Source organism: Scophthalmus maximus, chromosome 11, assembly GCF_022379125.1.
Source record: "Scophthalmus maximus strain ysfricsl-2021 chromosome 11, ASM2237912v1, whole genome shotgun sequence".
NCBI classification, from domain to species: Eukaryota; Metazoa; Chordata; class Actinopteri; order Pleuronectiformes; family Scophthalmidae; genus Scophthalmus; species Scophthalmus maximus.
The window spans coordinates 23,608,145-23,622,500 of NC_061525.1; the positions used below are offsets into that span (position 1 = coordinate 23,608,145).

The 14,356-nt window shown below is 45.6% G+C and overlaps 2 protein-coding genes and 4 non-coding genes across 6 annotated transcripts in view; all 6 read right to left on the reverse strand.

The window, feature by feature from the left end:
- Positions 1-612: 612 nt before the first annotated feature.
- On the reverse strand, positions 613-5,482 carry rps3 (ribosomal protein S3). The gene is made up of 6 exons (XM_035623173.2): positions 5,356-5,482; positions 3,649-3,779; positions 3,379-3,472; positions 2,769-2,863; positions 1,239-1,633; positions 613-691 (listed from the first exon to the last, which is right to left on the reverse strand). Exons 1-5 carry the CDS (start codon positions 5,383-5,385, stop codon positions 1,243-1,245), a joined length of 741 nt encoding a protein of 246 aa, XP_035479066.1. The 5' UTR covers positions 5,386-5,482; the 3' UTR covers positions 613-691; positions 1,239-1,242.
- LOC118299935 lies at positions 986-1,137 on the reverse strand. The gene has a single exon (XR_004789999.1). It is a non-coding gene; the product is annotated as a small nucleolar RNA SNORD15 (small nucleolar RNA).
- LOC118299934 lies at positions 1,820-1,971 on the reverse strand. Its single transcript, XR_004789998.1, has one exon. It is a non-coding gene; the product is annotated as a small nucleolar RNA SNORD15 (small nucleolar RNA).
- LOC118299938 lies at positions 3,060-3,210 on the reverse strand. Its single transcript, XR_004790002.1, has one exon. It is a non-coding gene; the product is annotated as a small nucleolar RNA SNORD15 (small nucleolar RNA).
- LOC118299937 lies at positions 4,070-4,221 on the reverse strand. Its single transcript, XR_004790001.1, has one exon. It is a non-coding gene; the product is annotated as a small nucleolar RNA SNORD15 (small nucleolar RNA).
- Positions 5,483-10,158: 4,676 nt separating the features above from the next.
- Positions 10,159-14,356, reverse strand: part of LOC118299597 (mRNA decay activator protein ZFP36L1) — a 4,288-nt gene continuing 90 nt past the window's right edge. Inside the window, exons 1-2 of the mRNA XM_035623436.2 lie at positions 14,030-14,356; positions 10,159-13,376 (exon numbers count right to left, since the gene is read on the reverse strand). The exon at positions 14,030-14,356 is cut by the window's right edge and continues 90 nt beyond it. Of these exons, the coding sequence (XP_035479329.1) occupies positions 12,090-13,376; positions 14,030-14,083 (1,341 nt within the window). The 5' untranslated portion in view covers positions 14,084-14,356 and the 3' untranslated portion in view covers positions 10,159-12,089. The remainder of the gene's footprint in view (positions 13,377-14,029) is intronic.

A 14,356-nucleotide genomic window follows, 5' to 3' on the forward strand; every position in this document is an offset into this window, starting at 1 on the left:
GTTGAACTTTTTTTCCATACTTGCAACACTCCTGTTCATTTCTGCCTGTATATGTTAAATATTGGTGGTGATCATTTGATGCTCAATCATTTTCTTCATGGGATGGAGAAACTAAAGCTGCCTTGTATCTGATGATCTGTGATGTTTTAATTTGGTTTCTCGACAACTTTCTCTACACATCAGACGGAATCGGTCACCAGGAAAAAGAGCAGAGTGAGACGTCTGTTTCCTTCCGTGACGTCATGAGTCACTAAAACCCACAGCAAATAAAATTCCCTCATGAAGTTTCTAACACTGTACATGAAATTTCAATTTCAATATGGCGACAGGAGCAAATCAGATCATGTTAACTCCTGAGGTTCACATGAATGACAATTGATGCACTTTCAATCAAATTAAGACCAGTACTTTTTCATATTATGCAAACTTTAATCTAAAGCTTAATCAGAAAGAGACAGTGAAGACATGTTCTCGTCACATCTTAGTTTCTCTGCTGCATTTTGTTTATTAGATTAATTTCCTTAAAGCGTCAGTGAAAAAAGTGAGAAAGGAAAACTCATGTCTGTAGTTTCCTGGGTTTTTAAAAACAAAGTGACCACAAACATGTTGAAATGTATTTTCCAGATTTTATTGTTTTTGTACACAAAAATCAGCGGGTCTTGTCTTCCATCTGGAGGAACGGTTGAAAAACCTGTAAAAAACAAAACATGATGATTAAAAAAACCAACTTATATTAAATAGATATATATTGAAACAATTTTAAGATACTGGAAATTTTATGTTAACCAGTAAATCATGTGAAAGCAGGTAATCTTTTTAAATTGAAGGTTTGGTAAATTTGTCTGTTGACATTTTATTGACAAAATCTTCCTAAAATCAAATCATGTTTGATTATATATATATATATATATATATATATACACACACACACAAAAATATGTTCACGTTTTGTCTTTAACTTCCAGAAGCAGCCTTGCGCTTCATCCCTTCTCAGACAAATGCCTCGATTGTCTTCAACCGAAAAGAACTCGCCGCTCTGAGGCACCGGAGCAGAACCACAGAACGTGACTCTGAACCGATCGCCACCAGAACCGGACTGAGCTCCAGTTCCGACTCGTCATCGTATCATCACCGAAGGGACGTTTTAATTTAATATCTGCTGTCGCGTCAATATTACAAACACATCCTTTGAACACGTCTAGAATTTTCCGCCATCATGCCCCCCCGGCGTCTCTTACCCTCTTATGCGGTGGGCACAGGTGCTGGCCCCTGGGGCATGACGGGCGCCTCTGGCTTGGCCCCCTTCTGCTCAGACATGGGCGTGGTGGGCAGATTTTCCTCCTTGGGCTCCACGATGCTGACGTGGTCGGGCAGTGGCTTCTTGGGGCCAATCTTGCCGCTGGGGTCCCAGGGCAGCATGATCTTCACCTTGATGCCAAGCACGCCCTGTCTGAGCAGGACGTGGCGAACGGCCGTGTCCACGTAGTAGTTGACGGGGTCTCCGCTGTGGATCATCAGACCGTCGACGAACTTCATGGACTTGGCCCTCTGGCCCCTCAGCTTGCCGGACACGACCACCTCGCAGCCCTTGGCGCCGCTCTCCATGATGAACCTCAGCACACCGTAGCAGGCCCTGGAGGAGGACGAGGAGGAGGAAGAACGGGGTTAACACACTTGTGTTTGTTGAGGAGGAAGTGTGTGTTGTTTAGGGGGGAAAGGGTGTAGAACATTTACAGATGAAGATTTAACAGAATGGTACTATAAGTGGAAAGTTTTCGGTGGATTCATTTTGGCTTCACGCAGATTAAGTTACTTCGTCCCTTCTCAGACAAATGCCTCGATTGTCTTCAACCGAAAAGAACTCGCGGCTCTGAGGAACCGGAGCAGAACCACAGAACGTGACTCTGAACCGGTCGCCACCAGGACCAGACTGAGCTCCAGTTCCGACTCGTCATCGTATCATCACCGAAGGGACAGAAACTGAGAATCAACACAAGGCCGGTGTCTGTTCTGATTCCATTATCAAATCAATTTAAGGACCATAACCTTCCTCGCTTCCGATTTGCATTATTTCCTGTTTATTTAATGAAATTCACTTTTTTCCTGCTTACTGACATTACATAAAAATCAAATCTATTTCAAGTACATTACTACTTAAGGCTGTTTAACTCAACTAAAAGTTAACCAGGTTAAACATCTAGTTCACGACCATCATGCCAAAAAAAATTAAAAATAAACGTTTTTCAATCTTTGGCCAAAACAGTGGAAACGTCTTTGTTCAACTCTTCAAGTTTCCTTCACTATCAACAATCATTACAAAGCTGAAGAGGAAAACGACTGGTCCAAACTGACCAATCACAGATCTCAGCGTCTCCTTAGGCGACTACAGTCCCTTAAAAGACCATTTTGGAGAAATCTGCTCGGGCTGAACTAAAAAAAATGTTTTTTCCTTTACCACCACCTCGACTGGTCAGTGATTCTTAAAATGAAAGCACACGACCAGAAAAACAAATAGAAGCATCAACGTCAATGGACATTTCTTTGACAGGGGCTGAGTTCTGTCCACATGATTCTTCTCCACACATTTTATCCATTAGTCCCAATAAAATCGTGAGCTTTTAAACTGCTATATACAGTTTTCTTGTGCTTTAATAAATTGAGAACTAAATATCAGTAGATGTTTCAAGTGGAGACTGTTTCGTGTCATGTTTCCGATGCAACACTGAAGCCAGAGAAGGTGGACGGTGAATGAACCAGTTTTATCTTACCTGCGAACAGCCAGACCTCCCAGCAGCTTGTAGCGCAGAGACTCTGCCTGGGCGATGGCGCACAGACCACGGGTGGCGACCTTCTCAGCGTACAGCTGAAAGGAGAGGGGGAAAACGCTTCTGTCATATCATGAACTGTTTATCAGCTCACTACAGTCAGATCAAAAGTTTTAATACGTTGGATAAATTTCACTTTCATGAATTTACTGCTTCCTGCTTGTATTAGGAACACGCAGCGCACAGAGAATATCTACTGTAGGAATTTAGAGTGACACTCCTGATTGCTTCAACCCTTCTCAGACAAATGCCTCTTGTGTCTTCACGTGGAAAGAACTCGCGGCTCTGAGGAACCGGGACAGAACCACAGAACGTGGCCCCGAACCGGTCACCAGCAGAACCAGGCCGAGTCCCGTTCTGTCTCGTCATCGTATCATCACCGAAGGGAGCGCGTCTTGACAATAACTTATTTAATTTGTAGTCAACAGTTGGCCATATTAGCACAAATGTTTAAAATTCCATGTAAGTCCCCTGCTGTTATCACAACACCATATTTTTTCTTTTTCCATATTTACATTATTCTTCACACGACTCATCCGGGTTCGTCACGTACCTCCACGCTGCCCTCGGGGAAGCCGAACCTCTTCTGGACCACAGCGGTCAGCTCTCTGATCCGACGGCCCTTCTCTCCCAGAACATTCTGGGTCCTAAAGACAGTAAATAAAAACAATAAAAAAACATTAAGGGTCACAAGGCGATTCTGAAAGGTCAGACCATCATCCTGAACTTCCTGTAATAAAACAAACATTGGCACATGTGCTCGACCGCCACTTATTTAAAACGAACTGTAAAGAAAAACCGGTCGTCGTGTGTGGACGCTCACCTCGTAGCCAGGATGATGATCTCGGTCCTGGTCGGGGTCACACGCACCTCCACACCGGAGTAGCCATCCTCGGCGAGCTCACGAGTCAGGAACTCGTTCAACTCGGCCTTGAAGATACCGTCTGAGACGAACTGGGGGGTAGAGATATGATGATGATATAGTTATGACAATTTATTAATAAAAAAATTGAAGATTATTATGAACAGACCAACAAATTCGAAGCGCAGACGACTACAAAGTAGAGATATTTGCCGCAGAAAGTGATGACCAACACTACTGTGTTTTGGTTTGGAGTGTAATGTACGTATAGGTTGGATTCAATTCATATCAAGTTTTTTCAGTGTATTATTTAAGCTTCAGGCACGGTGATTTAGTTAATTATTATTAGTAAGAATTAATAGCACGTCGGTGCAGCTTTGTCCCTTCTCAGACAAATGCCTCGATTGTCTTCAACCGAAAAGAGCCCGCGGCTCTGAGGAACCGGAGCAGAACCACAGAACGTGACTCCGAACCGGTCGCCACCAGGACCAGACCGAGCTCCAGTTCCGACTCGTCATCGTATCATCACCGAAGGGACAGAAACTCGCACTGGGTTCCATTAGAACTCAAAACTCGGATCGCGAAAGTCGGGGTGGTGATATTTTTCCGACCTCCCGAGTCGGAATTCCAAGTTCCGAGATTGTACGGGAACGATAAAACCGACTTCCGGGGTATAATGGAACGCAGGGACAGAAACTGAGAATTACCACACGGCCAGTGTGTCTGTCATGAACGCCATCATGTCTGACTCCACCGCTAAATCACTTTAGAAGTACCTCGCTCCTGATTGACATGTCTGGATTTTACATTATGCATTTCAATTTTCTTGCTTCTTGTATGATTGTCCAACACACTCAGGTTCCAGCGAGGACCAGTAGCTTTGCTGTAGTAGTGATATCCATTCATTCACTCCGGTGAGAGTTGGCAAACACGTGCAACCTGCCCTCTGATATGACAACACGGTTTCGCGGGATGTTTAGTGAAAATTCTCGAACACAAGAACAAGAACCACAACTACTTCCGGTTAACGCTTTTTTTTTTAACGGTGCTTTTCATGATCCAATGAAACACCGACGACGCTGTCAGTGGCGCCGTGTCGCACACACCTGGACAGATTTAACTAATATCACTGACTTCATGCAGTATTCGTGTAGTATTCATGTAGTATCCGTGTAGTATTCGATCAGCTGAGCGTCCCGCCAATCTGCCGGTTTCACCCGGGGCAGGTGGCTCTTTCCCTGGGCTTCCCTCGCTTCACTGTGACGCTACTAGCTCGCAAGCTAACCCACATTATAGCTACATGCTAACTGAAGTCGACGAGCGGCGACATTACACAAGTGTCTACAGTCACGAAATAAAAACTGTTACTGTAACACAACCGGTCTGAGGGGGTTTCAACCGGGGGGCCTCGTGTCGGTGGGGGCCCCGGGGTTTGTGTAAGTCACCCCCGGCCGCGGCGGAGGGAACGAGCCCGTGTTGGAGCGAGTCCCCCAGTGAGGAGGTCGCGGCGCCGGGCAGCATCTGGATCAATCCCCCGCGGGCCGGCGGCGCATGGACTCGACCGACACCGGGACGGACACGGAACAGTCGCGGTCCGTGCGACGAGGCGCCATTTGTACAGAGACGCGCCGCGCGCGAGCGTAACCCGCGGATGAAATCGGTGCTAACCTTCCTCTTCTTGGAGATTTGCACCGCCATCTTCCAAAAGGCCGTAGACAGGAAAGGACAGTCGGGCGACACGGAAGTGGATTTATACCAAAATGTGTAACTTCCGGTGACGATCCGTTGCGTGCTGCTTCTGGGATTTGTAGTTTTTTTTATTGTATTTTTTTCTTCTAGTCCTCAATATGGAAAAAGCGTTTGGTTTTATTATTACATCCACCAAGGAGGTTATGTTTTCACCCCTGTTCGTTTGTTTCTTCCTCTTCTTCTTCTCATTATTACTTGTATTTATTATTATTTTTATTATTGATAGATAGATAGTTATTTATTGGTACCAAACTAAAATTGACATTGTAATTATTATTGTTAGTATTACATTTCAATCATGATAATAACCAAACTTCACTTTAAGACCTGTCTTCACCATAAAATTTTAGGATTGACGTGAGGGAGAGAGAGATAGATAATCTCTGTATATGGACCATCGATCTATGATATAGACTCATTGTACATACACAACACACATTTAATAGAATAATAATGATAATAATAATAATAATTTAATATGTAAATATATCATTCATACTTGATACTTAACCTTATTTTATACTGTACATTTCTTTTCATTGCATTGTCCACACTTCTTTACTCACCTGTGTACAGGTATTTCATGTCATTATTTACATATCGACCTATAGTTATATCGACCTATAGCTATAGGTCGATATGTAAATAATCAAGACTAATAATAAAGACAAAACATTTTTTATTCATATTTCTAAATTAAACTTGATAATTTTCATATATAAAAATATATATTGAAACACAACATTGCACAGATCTGTTAGAATTATATTACAGTTCACTGGTATTGTATGTAGACTTTTTCTTTTGGTTTTTCTTCACACTTGCCTTGGCGTCGTAAACTTCTGTTTCCCCCATTGTCAACAAGGTTCATTTGAATTTTATTTGAGAGGCGTGTGTGTGTATTCCTCTAAAGTTTCCACTAGGTGGCGTCACCTCTCTTCCTCTCTACTGATGCTCAGCCACATGTTGTTGTTTGTGTCTTTATGGAAGCTCTGCAATGATGGTGCAAAGAAGTGTTGTCAGTCACTACACTACAGGCTACAGGTGCAGACTAATGAGAAATTGTTTGATAAAAATGATTCATTTTAATATGAATTCAACACAATATTTTTGAGTGATTGATGAAAGGGACTTCCCCTTTGCCCCAAAGTCTGAACATCCTGTGGAGAACTGAATGCCGAGTAAGAGCATGGTCGATGTTAGTGTGAGTCATCTCAGGACAAAAGGAGCTGTCAGACTTCTCCTCCTCCGGACACCTGCTGTGCTCCACACGGACCTGCAGAGGAAGAAGCTGCACAAATATTGTTCCTGCGAGATGTTTTGAGTGAAGATGCACTGGGCCTGTTTCCCCCTTTTCAAAGAACAGAACACTGCCGCTGCATTGTCTCATGTGTAATGTATTTACTTCACTGTTTTTGTCTTTGATATTCAGTAGTGTGGTTCTAAAGGGTGTAAAGTAATAGATCAGACTGCTGAAGATCATATAAGCTTTTGACATATTCTATTTATTACTACTTCCATGTGTCATGTATGAGTGTTTTCTCTGTTCCAGGCAGTTGGCCTGTTTTTACTGCAGCAGATTCCCACTGGGACTGAGAAGTGACAAATAGTACAGTACAAGCAGACAGACTGCAAACAACAAACGGTCAGACACAGTACAACCGACATTAAAGTCCAGAACACGTCAGTGACACGACCCGTCGGTAAACAGGAACACCGGAGGACTGACATGAGAGTGTGGATAGATAAATAGATAGAAAGATAGATAGGGAGGTAGATAGATAGATAGATGGATAGATGATAGATAGATAAATAGATAGATGGATAGATAGATAAATAGATAGATGGATAGATAGATAGATGGTTAGATAGATAGATAGATAGATAGATAGATAGATAGATAGATGGATGGATGGATGGATGGATAGATAGATAGATAGATAGATAGATAGATAGATAGATAGATAGATGGATAGATAGATAGATAGATAGATGGATAGATGGTTAGATAGATAGATGGTTAGATAGATAGATAGATAGATAGATAGATAGATAGATAGATAGATAGATAGATAGATAGATAGATAGATAGATAGATAGATAGATGGACGGATGGATGGATGGATGGATAGATAGATAGATAGATAGATAGGTAACTAACTTTATATATAATATATAAAATAAACAAATGTAAATAAATATACGAATTGCAATAGAATATAAAGAATAAAGAAAATAATTTTAAAGAATTTGCATGAAATATGAATAGTGTTAAATAGTGCAGTATGTGACATCAGTTGCCAGTAATGTGGTGGCAGCGGTGATGCTCGAGCTGGAGGCTTTGATGGGGGAGGTGACGTTTTGATTTCTGCTTCCACCTCAACTTCAACACAAGTTAAGATGCTGCTGTCTAATTCGTGGGTGGGGGTCTGAAGACATTTGTAATTCAGAGAGAACACACACACACACACACACACACACACACACACACACGTCTCCTTTAAACTTTGCCCCAACCCCGTTCGTTCCCTCCTCAGATACCCGTTGACCAATAATTCACTCCGCTCTCTGTGTGAGCCTCCCTTCCTGTTGCTGAATTCTCCCAGATCACTTCACTCACCCTGCACACACGCACACACACACACACACACACACGCGGGGGGCCGCCCCTCACCCTCTCTCCCAGGCTGATTCCAGTCCATTCCCATTGAGCAGCATTACCATACAGATGTTGGCCTGAAAAGGGAAAGCAGGGGAACACAAAGGGCCTGCACGGCCAGGAGGAGGGGAGGGGAGGGGAGGGGTCGAGGGGCTGCACAGGGATGGCCCTTGGCCTTTTCGAGGTCTCACACTCACACACACACACACACACACACACACACACACACACACACACACACACACACGCACACACATACACAGAACCACGGGTATTGAATGGTAAGTAGCCATGGGGGTTGTGGGAGTTGTGCTCCTGCCTCACTACTGATATTCATTCATTCACCAGAGGGGAAATCCTCAGCCTGCAGCCGCAGCTGAATGCCAACACACACACACACACACACACACACACACACACACACACGCACACACACACACAAACACATAGGTATATGAAAATAGTTTTTGTGAGATTTCTCCAGTAAAAATATTCGCGCTGTAGTTTGTCAAGTACAAAACAATCTTCGTAACAGTTTGGATGGAAACACAAACAGTAATATTAAAATATATAAATTGCTGGTTCATTCATTCGAAGAGCTGAAATCATGGAATCGATTTCACGTGTTTTCTCAAACGATATTCTATTCCCTCCGGCTGTTTAACACAAGTTGGTCCCGTCACATCTCACAGATGAACGTAGTTCTCGTACCTTTTTTACTTTTCATGACGCACAACAACACGAGATTTATTGGACAGCTTTATATTTATTTTTCGCAGATTAAGATTTCACGTTAAGGCACAATCACCTTATTAATTACCATGTGGTGTTACAGATTAAACTGCCCGAGTTGGTGTTTGAGTGCACAATTAACTTAATGGAGTATTTGTAATCTAACACACACACACACACACACACACACACACACACGGAGAGAGAGAGAGAGAGAGAGGGGAGGACCTCAACTTCTGCTCCACTTTGTGTGAATAGATGGAAATCAGTCACAAGTATCTCTGTGTCCCATTGTGTGCTGCCGGGTCTTTGTTCGAGCATCTGTTGCCCAAACATTCTCCTCAGTGTCACTCACTCTAAATTGGTCCGTTCAGACGAGTCGCAACAAAACTCACTCGTCCTCCCACATAAACACTCACACACACACACACACACACACACACACACACAGGGAGAGGGGAGGGTTGAGAGAGAGAGAGAGAGAGAGAGAGATTCCCTGAACGCAAGTGAGAGAAAGAATTCATCTTTGTTCTTCTTGTGTGTCAGTGTGACACGGAGGATCGTAAAAAGGGCCCAGAGGAGCGACGGCAGCGTTTATAAAGTGATGATCCTGGGAACGCTCCGGCCTCCTTCATGTCCCCCACAAAGATTTGCTGCTCAACAACATCCATTGTTTTAGAATATTCTTTTTTCATCAACCTACAACCCAACAGAACAAATGGCCTGGAGGAGATATTCATTGCAGCTTCTGACCGGGCAAAGTTAGTTTTCCACTGAAATCAGTGACTGAGAGGGGTTTAGTTCAGCACTAAGATAAGATAAGATAGATAAGATAAACCTTTATTCGTCCCACCGTGGGGAAATTTGGGGAAACTTCACGTCCGTTGCTCGCGCATTTCCTCGTATTCCGAATGTTCAGTCGTCCTCTCTGCAGAAAGTGTAACTGCCCTTTGACTGCTCCGCTTTTTCCAGCTGAGCTCATGAGTCCGAGCTCTGATCATTTCCCTCTGAGTCCCGATGATGTTGCAGAAAGAAACAGGCACTAAAGGTGATGAAAGTGAGGCGAGGGGGCGAATATGAGACGGGCCATGGACCTGGACCCTGGCGTGTCGAGGACGCTGCTGAAGACAGATTTTCACATGTGGAAGATGTGGAGTTGCTCATTTGGGAGAGGAAAGTGAAAGAGCTGATTTATGTTTCATGTTACATAATCTATACGTTCAATATCTTAAATCCTATATTATGCATTTATTATAAAAGCAGGTCAGACATCCTGGGAGTTGTATAAGAAAGCAGAAACAAGCGTGTGGTGAGATGAGAGACAGTTGAGCTCAGGTTTCAAAGACTTTTATTTTGAAAAACATGATGGACAAATATATTAAGATAAAGAGCTAGGATATCAACGTAACCTGTGGAATGTAAACAATAAATGCACTTTAAATTATGTCAAACAGAGAAAAAAACCACAATATCAAACAACACAATATAGGTTTTGCTTTGAGAAAAAAACAACAAAAAATAAATAACATTAAGTTAACAAAAGTTACCAAAAAAACCCCACGTCGTCCCGCCGTCGAGTCGAGCTAACGGTTAGCCACAACGACAACAAGCGTCCCCGGGCGTGGTCAGGGCGAGCGGAGTTAAAAAACAAAACATGGTCACAAACATATTTCTGACTGATTTCACCCGCCGCTCTCAGAGTTAGCTAACTAGCGTGCAACGGTAGTCGACCTACAAACACATTGTCATCAAGGCAACTCTGATAGATTTTTTTTCTTTTAAACTACACACAAGGGTCAACTTTTCACCTCTCGCGTTGACATCGCAAGAGAAGAGTCTAGAGATTAGTCGCAGGTGAACGATGACACATTAACGCTCCGGTTGCGGATGTGCGGTGGACCCTCGTCGTCTTTCACCGCCGCCGGTTTCTGTTGCAGAGAAACGGGTCATAACAGTCGGATGAGCGAGGCTCGGCGGAGAGGAGAGTACAGACTCACTGTGCGCTCACGGCGACGGCAGAGAAACGATTGCCCCCCGACGGACACTGATTGATAATGTTTCCCGAAAAAGGCGGGAAACCACTGACGAACTCGTTGAGCCGCTCGCGACGTGAACACGCCGGTGAGTCTTGATTTCTGCCAGGCCTCTTAGCCAATAAGGCAACGTAGGCTACGTGTAGAATGCCAAAAAATGTCCCTCTCCTCCCCTCTCCTCTCCGCCGGCCTTCTTAAAGCTACTGGATCGCGTAGTCGGACAACATGAATGCATAAGTGAAGCGTAATTTCCCCCCTGGCGTCACACTACAGAGAAATGCATGAACACAATCACAACGGTAAATCATACAAAACGCAATAAATAAGTCTGGAGAAAAAAATGTGTTAAGTAACAATAACACTGTATAGTAACTGTCTTAGCTAAAGGCTAGGCTACGTGTTAACAGCGGTTAGGGGAGCGCTAACATCGACTTTGGTAACTAGATAAGAGTCAGTGGGTTTCCTACACTTGTGCTAGTCTTTTTGCTGCCAAGGCAGTTACTATGGCTACAGCCATAAAACCAATCAATCAATCAATCCAACAGTGGCAGCGTACAGTCATTCAATCCTCTTCCTTTGTGATCAAGAGGTTGGTTTCATACAGTCTAGAGCCCCAGATAGGAGCGGAGGACCACCCAAAACTGTTTGTGCAGATTGAAAAAGGGAAATAAGATCCGAGGCAAACTAACATTGCTGTATGAAAAAAAAAGAAGCACCACAGTCAAACATAGGTCAAACATTGGTAACCTTAAAATCTTTCTTTAGATCAGGGAACAGGAAGTTCTCGCACGGACCTTCCCACTGAGCAGGAGCAGCATAAGGACGGATGCCCGGCCAAGTGAAGTACCCTCCGAGAATTCTCTTTAAAAAATAACACAATGGGTATACAACAGTATACAGCAGTAACAATGGCATAAAAGAAGAACCTTAGAAAAATAACATTAAAGCACAAATTATAAAAAAACAAAAAACAAAGAGGAGTCAGCTAAAACTGGACGAACACTGAGCAGCGCTACAGCTGCTTGGATGAGAAATGCAATATGCACAAAGTTAGGTACGTTTACCTGGCTGCGTTTCGGGGAGGAACTGAAAAACCTTTAATGTTCTAATCTTTCTTCTTGTGTCCGTATACGGACCGTGGAGCTTCTGCCCTAGTCGAGACACTCAGAGTTAAAACGAAAAGATCATCTATCCCCGGCTAAAGTCAGCCCGACAGTAAAACCCTTTCCCTACTCGTCTGAGACAGACATGCGGCTGAAGATGGGCAGGCGTCGGCCCTCGAAGCTGGGCGACTCTGTGCCGCTGGAGGAAGAGCTGAGCGAGCAGGAGGAGGTGTAGCCTTCCTCGGAGAGGGAGTCGGCCGAGGAGCAGCGCTGAAGGCCGGAGAGGCCGCTCAGGGAGGCCGGCAGCTGCAGCTGCTGCTGCTGCTGCGGGAGGTGGAAGGGGAAGTTTGGGGTTTTGCCGGGGAACTTTGAGGCGGGACACTTGGAGCTGATGGAATCGTTCACGGCGTAGAAGCGCAGTGCCGAATCGCCGCCGTCACCTGCCAGGTCGGTGATGCCGGAGAAGGGTCGGGGGCAATGCTTCAGCGCTGCCGGCTCGGGAAAGAGCGGGGAGAGGAGCTCCGGGCTCCCCGTGGAGGACGGAGGCGGGGAGACAGAGAAGGCCCGGCTGAAGAGGCGGGAGGGCGACTGTGACTCCTCCACCGGCTGGAAACTCTGCGTGGAGGAGAAGCCGGCGAAGCTGAAGCTGTGACGCAGCGGGGGAGGCCTCGGCTTCTGCTTCTGCGGCGGGCCGGCGGCGGGGTTGCCGTCTTCGAGCTCGTCGGCGTTGTGGATGAAGTGGCAGCGGGCGCCGTACGGGCAGAAGCCTATCGTGTGGAAAGTGCGACAAGGCTCCGTCTTGTACTTGGGGTGCCTGCTGAGGCCCCTCATCTCGTCCATGCCGTGGGCGAACTGGCACTTGGCGCCGTACTTGCAGGTGCCGCTTTCCTCGAAGGTGCGGCAGAGTTCGGTCTTGTATCGGGTGGAGATGTGCGGCGAGGGGGCGGCGGCTCTGGACGCAGCGAGGGACGCGGCGGAGGAGGAGATAGACGCGTTGCTGAGGCAGAGGCCCGGCGGAGGGAGCAGCACTGTCGGGGACATGGTGGCCATTTTGTCCTCTCTGCCTCCCAGGCTGCCGCCGTGGCCCTCGATCATGCTGACCGAGCGGTCGACCCTGAAGGGGATGTGGCTGAGCGAGGAGCGGGGAAGCTCCCTGCTCCACTGCTGGCTGGAGGCCATGTTGAACCCCCAGCAGGGGGACTCCGTCACATCGGAGCTGCTGCTGCTGCTGCTGCTGCCGCTGCTGCCGCCGCTGTTGTTGAACTTGGAGTTGGGGAGGGTCACGGGGCAGAGCGAGTGGCGACGCTGGAAGCCCAGGACCCTCTGACTGTGCTCCTGCTGCCGTTGCTGCTGCTGCTGCTGCTGCTGCAAGCTGGCAGTCAAGCCATCTGTCGCCTCCAGGCCGCGGAAATTCTGTCACACAAAGGGAAAGAGGAGAGGGTTAGATGTGAGCTTTGTGCATTCCTAGAGCGCTGGGGCGAGACGGGCGGGGAGCGAGTCCAACTGATTCTACAGCTGCGGCTTAAGCAACAGGGCTGAGAACTAAGACCAGAGACTTGTACACATGGTTCATCTTTTGTCCTGAAAAAAGAAGTTCAGTCTGGGTTTTACTGGATTGCAAAGTCCGCCACTATACTTTTACAATATTCATTTGACTGAAATAATCAAAATCACGTTTTGAAAATGCTTTTCTTGACACAAAAAACATGAACCTGTGAATCGTCAAGACTTATCTGGCAGTTTTAACATAATGGTTTTATGAAATTAAAACAAACTTCAAAGTTTCACTGAGGATTTTTGGACATTTTTAAACATCATCTGAGCTTTAAAACAAAAACAGCAGCAGAGTTGACATTTACAAACTCGCTTTTCCTGAAACAATTACTACATTATGGATGAATAATCCCTGAACGAATTTGAGAAACATCCAAACAACACTTTCATTACTCGATCATCTTTCTCTACAAGGAGATATTTTTGAAAAACGAGAGCTGAAGCTCATCTCACAGGAGATATGGACACAGGTTGGCAGAGTTTTAAATGGTCATTGGTTCATTGGCGCTCACCTTGTAGAACTCCTCATCCAGTTCCAGGAAAGGTGTCAGGAAGTCGGAGGGCATGGTTCGCTCGCTCCACCGTCCTCACGGGGGGAAGGATCTGGAGGCTGGATCCCACAGCAGAACAAGGCTGGAGGGGAAAAAAGTTTCTGCGTCCCGAGGAAAAGGAAAGGGAATGGAGAGACGACAGGGAGCAAGAGGGGGTTCTGGGAGACGGAACAACCTGGGAGATCTCAGCCTGACCCTCTGGAGGTTGTTGTTGGAGGAGGTCAGGGACGGAGAAGCTTCTTGTTCCAGGAGTTGAGAGAGTTTTCTTCTTTTTTGGGGGGGGAGGGG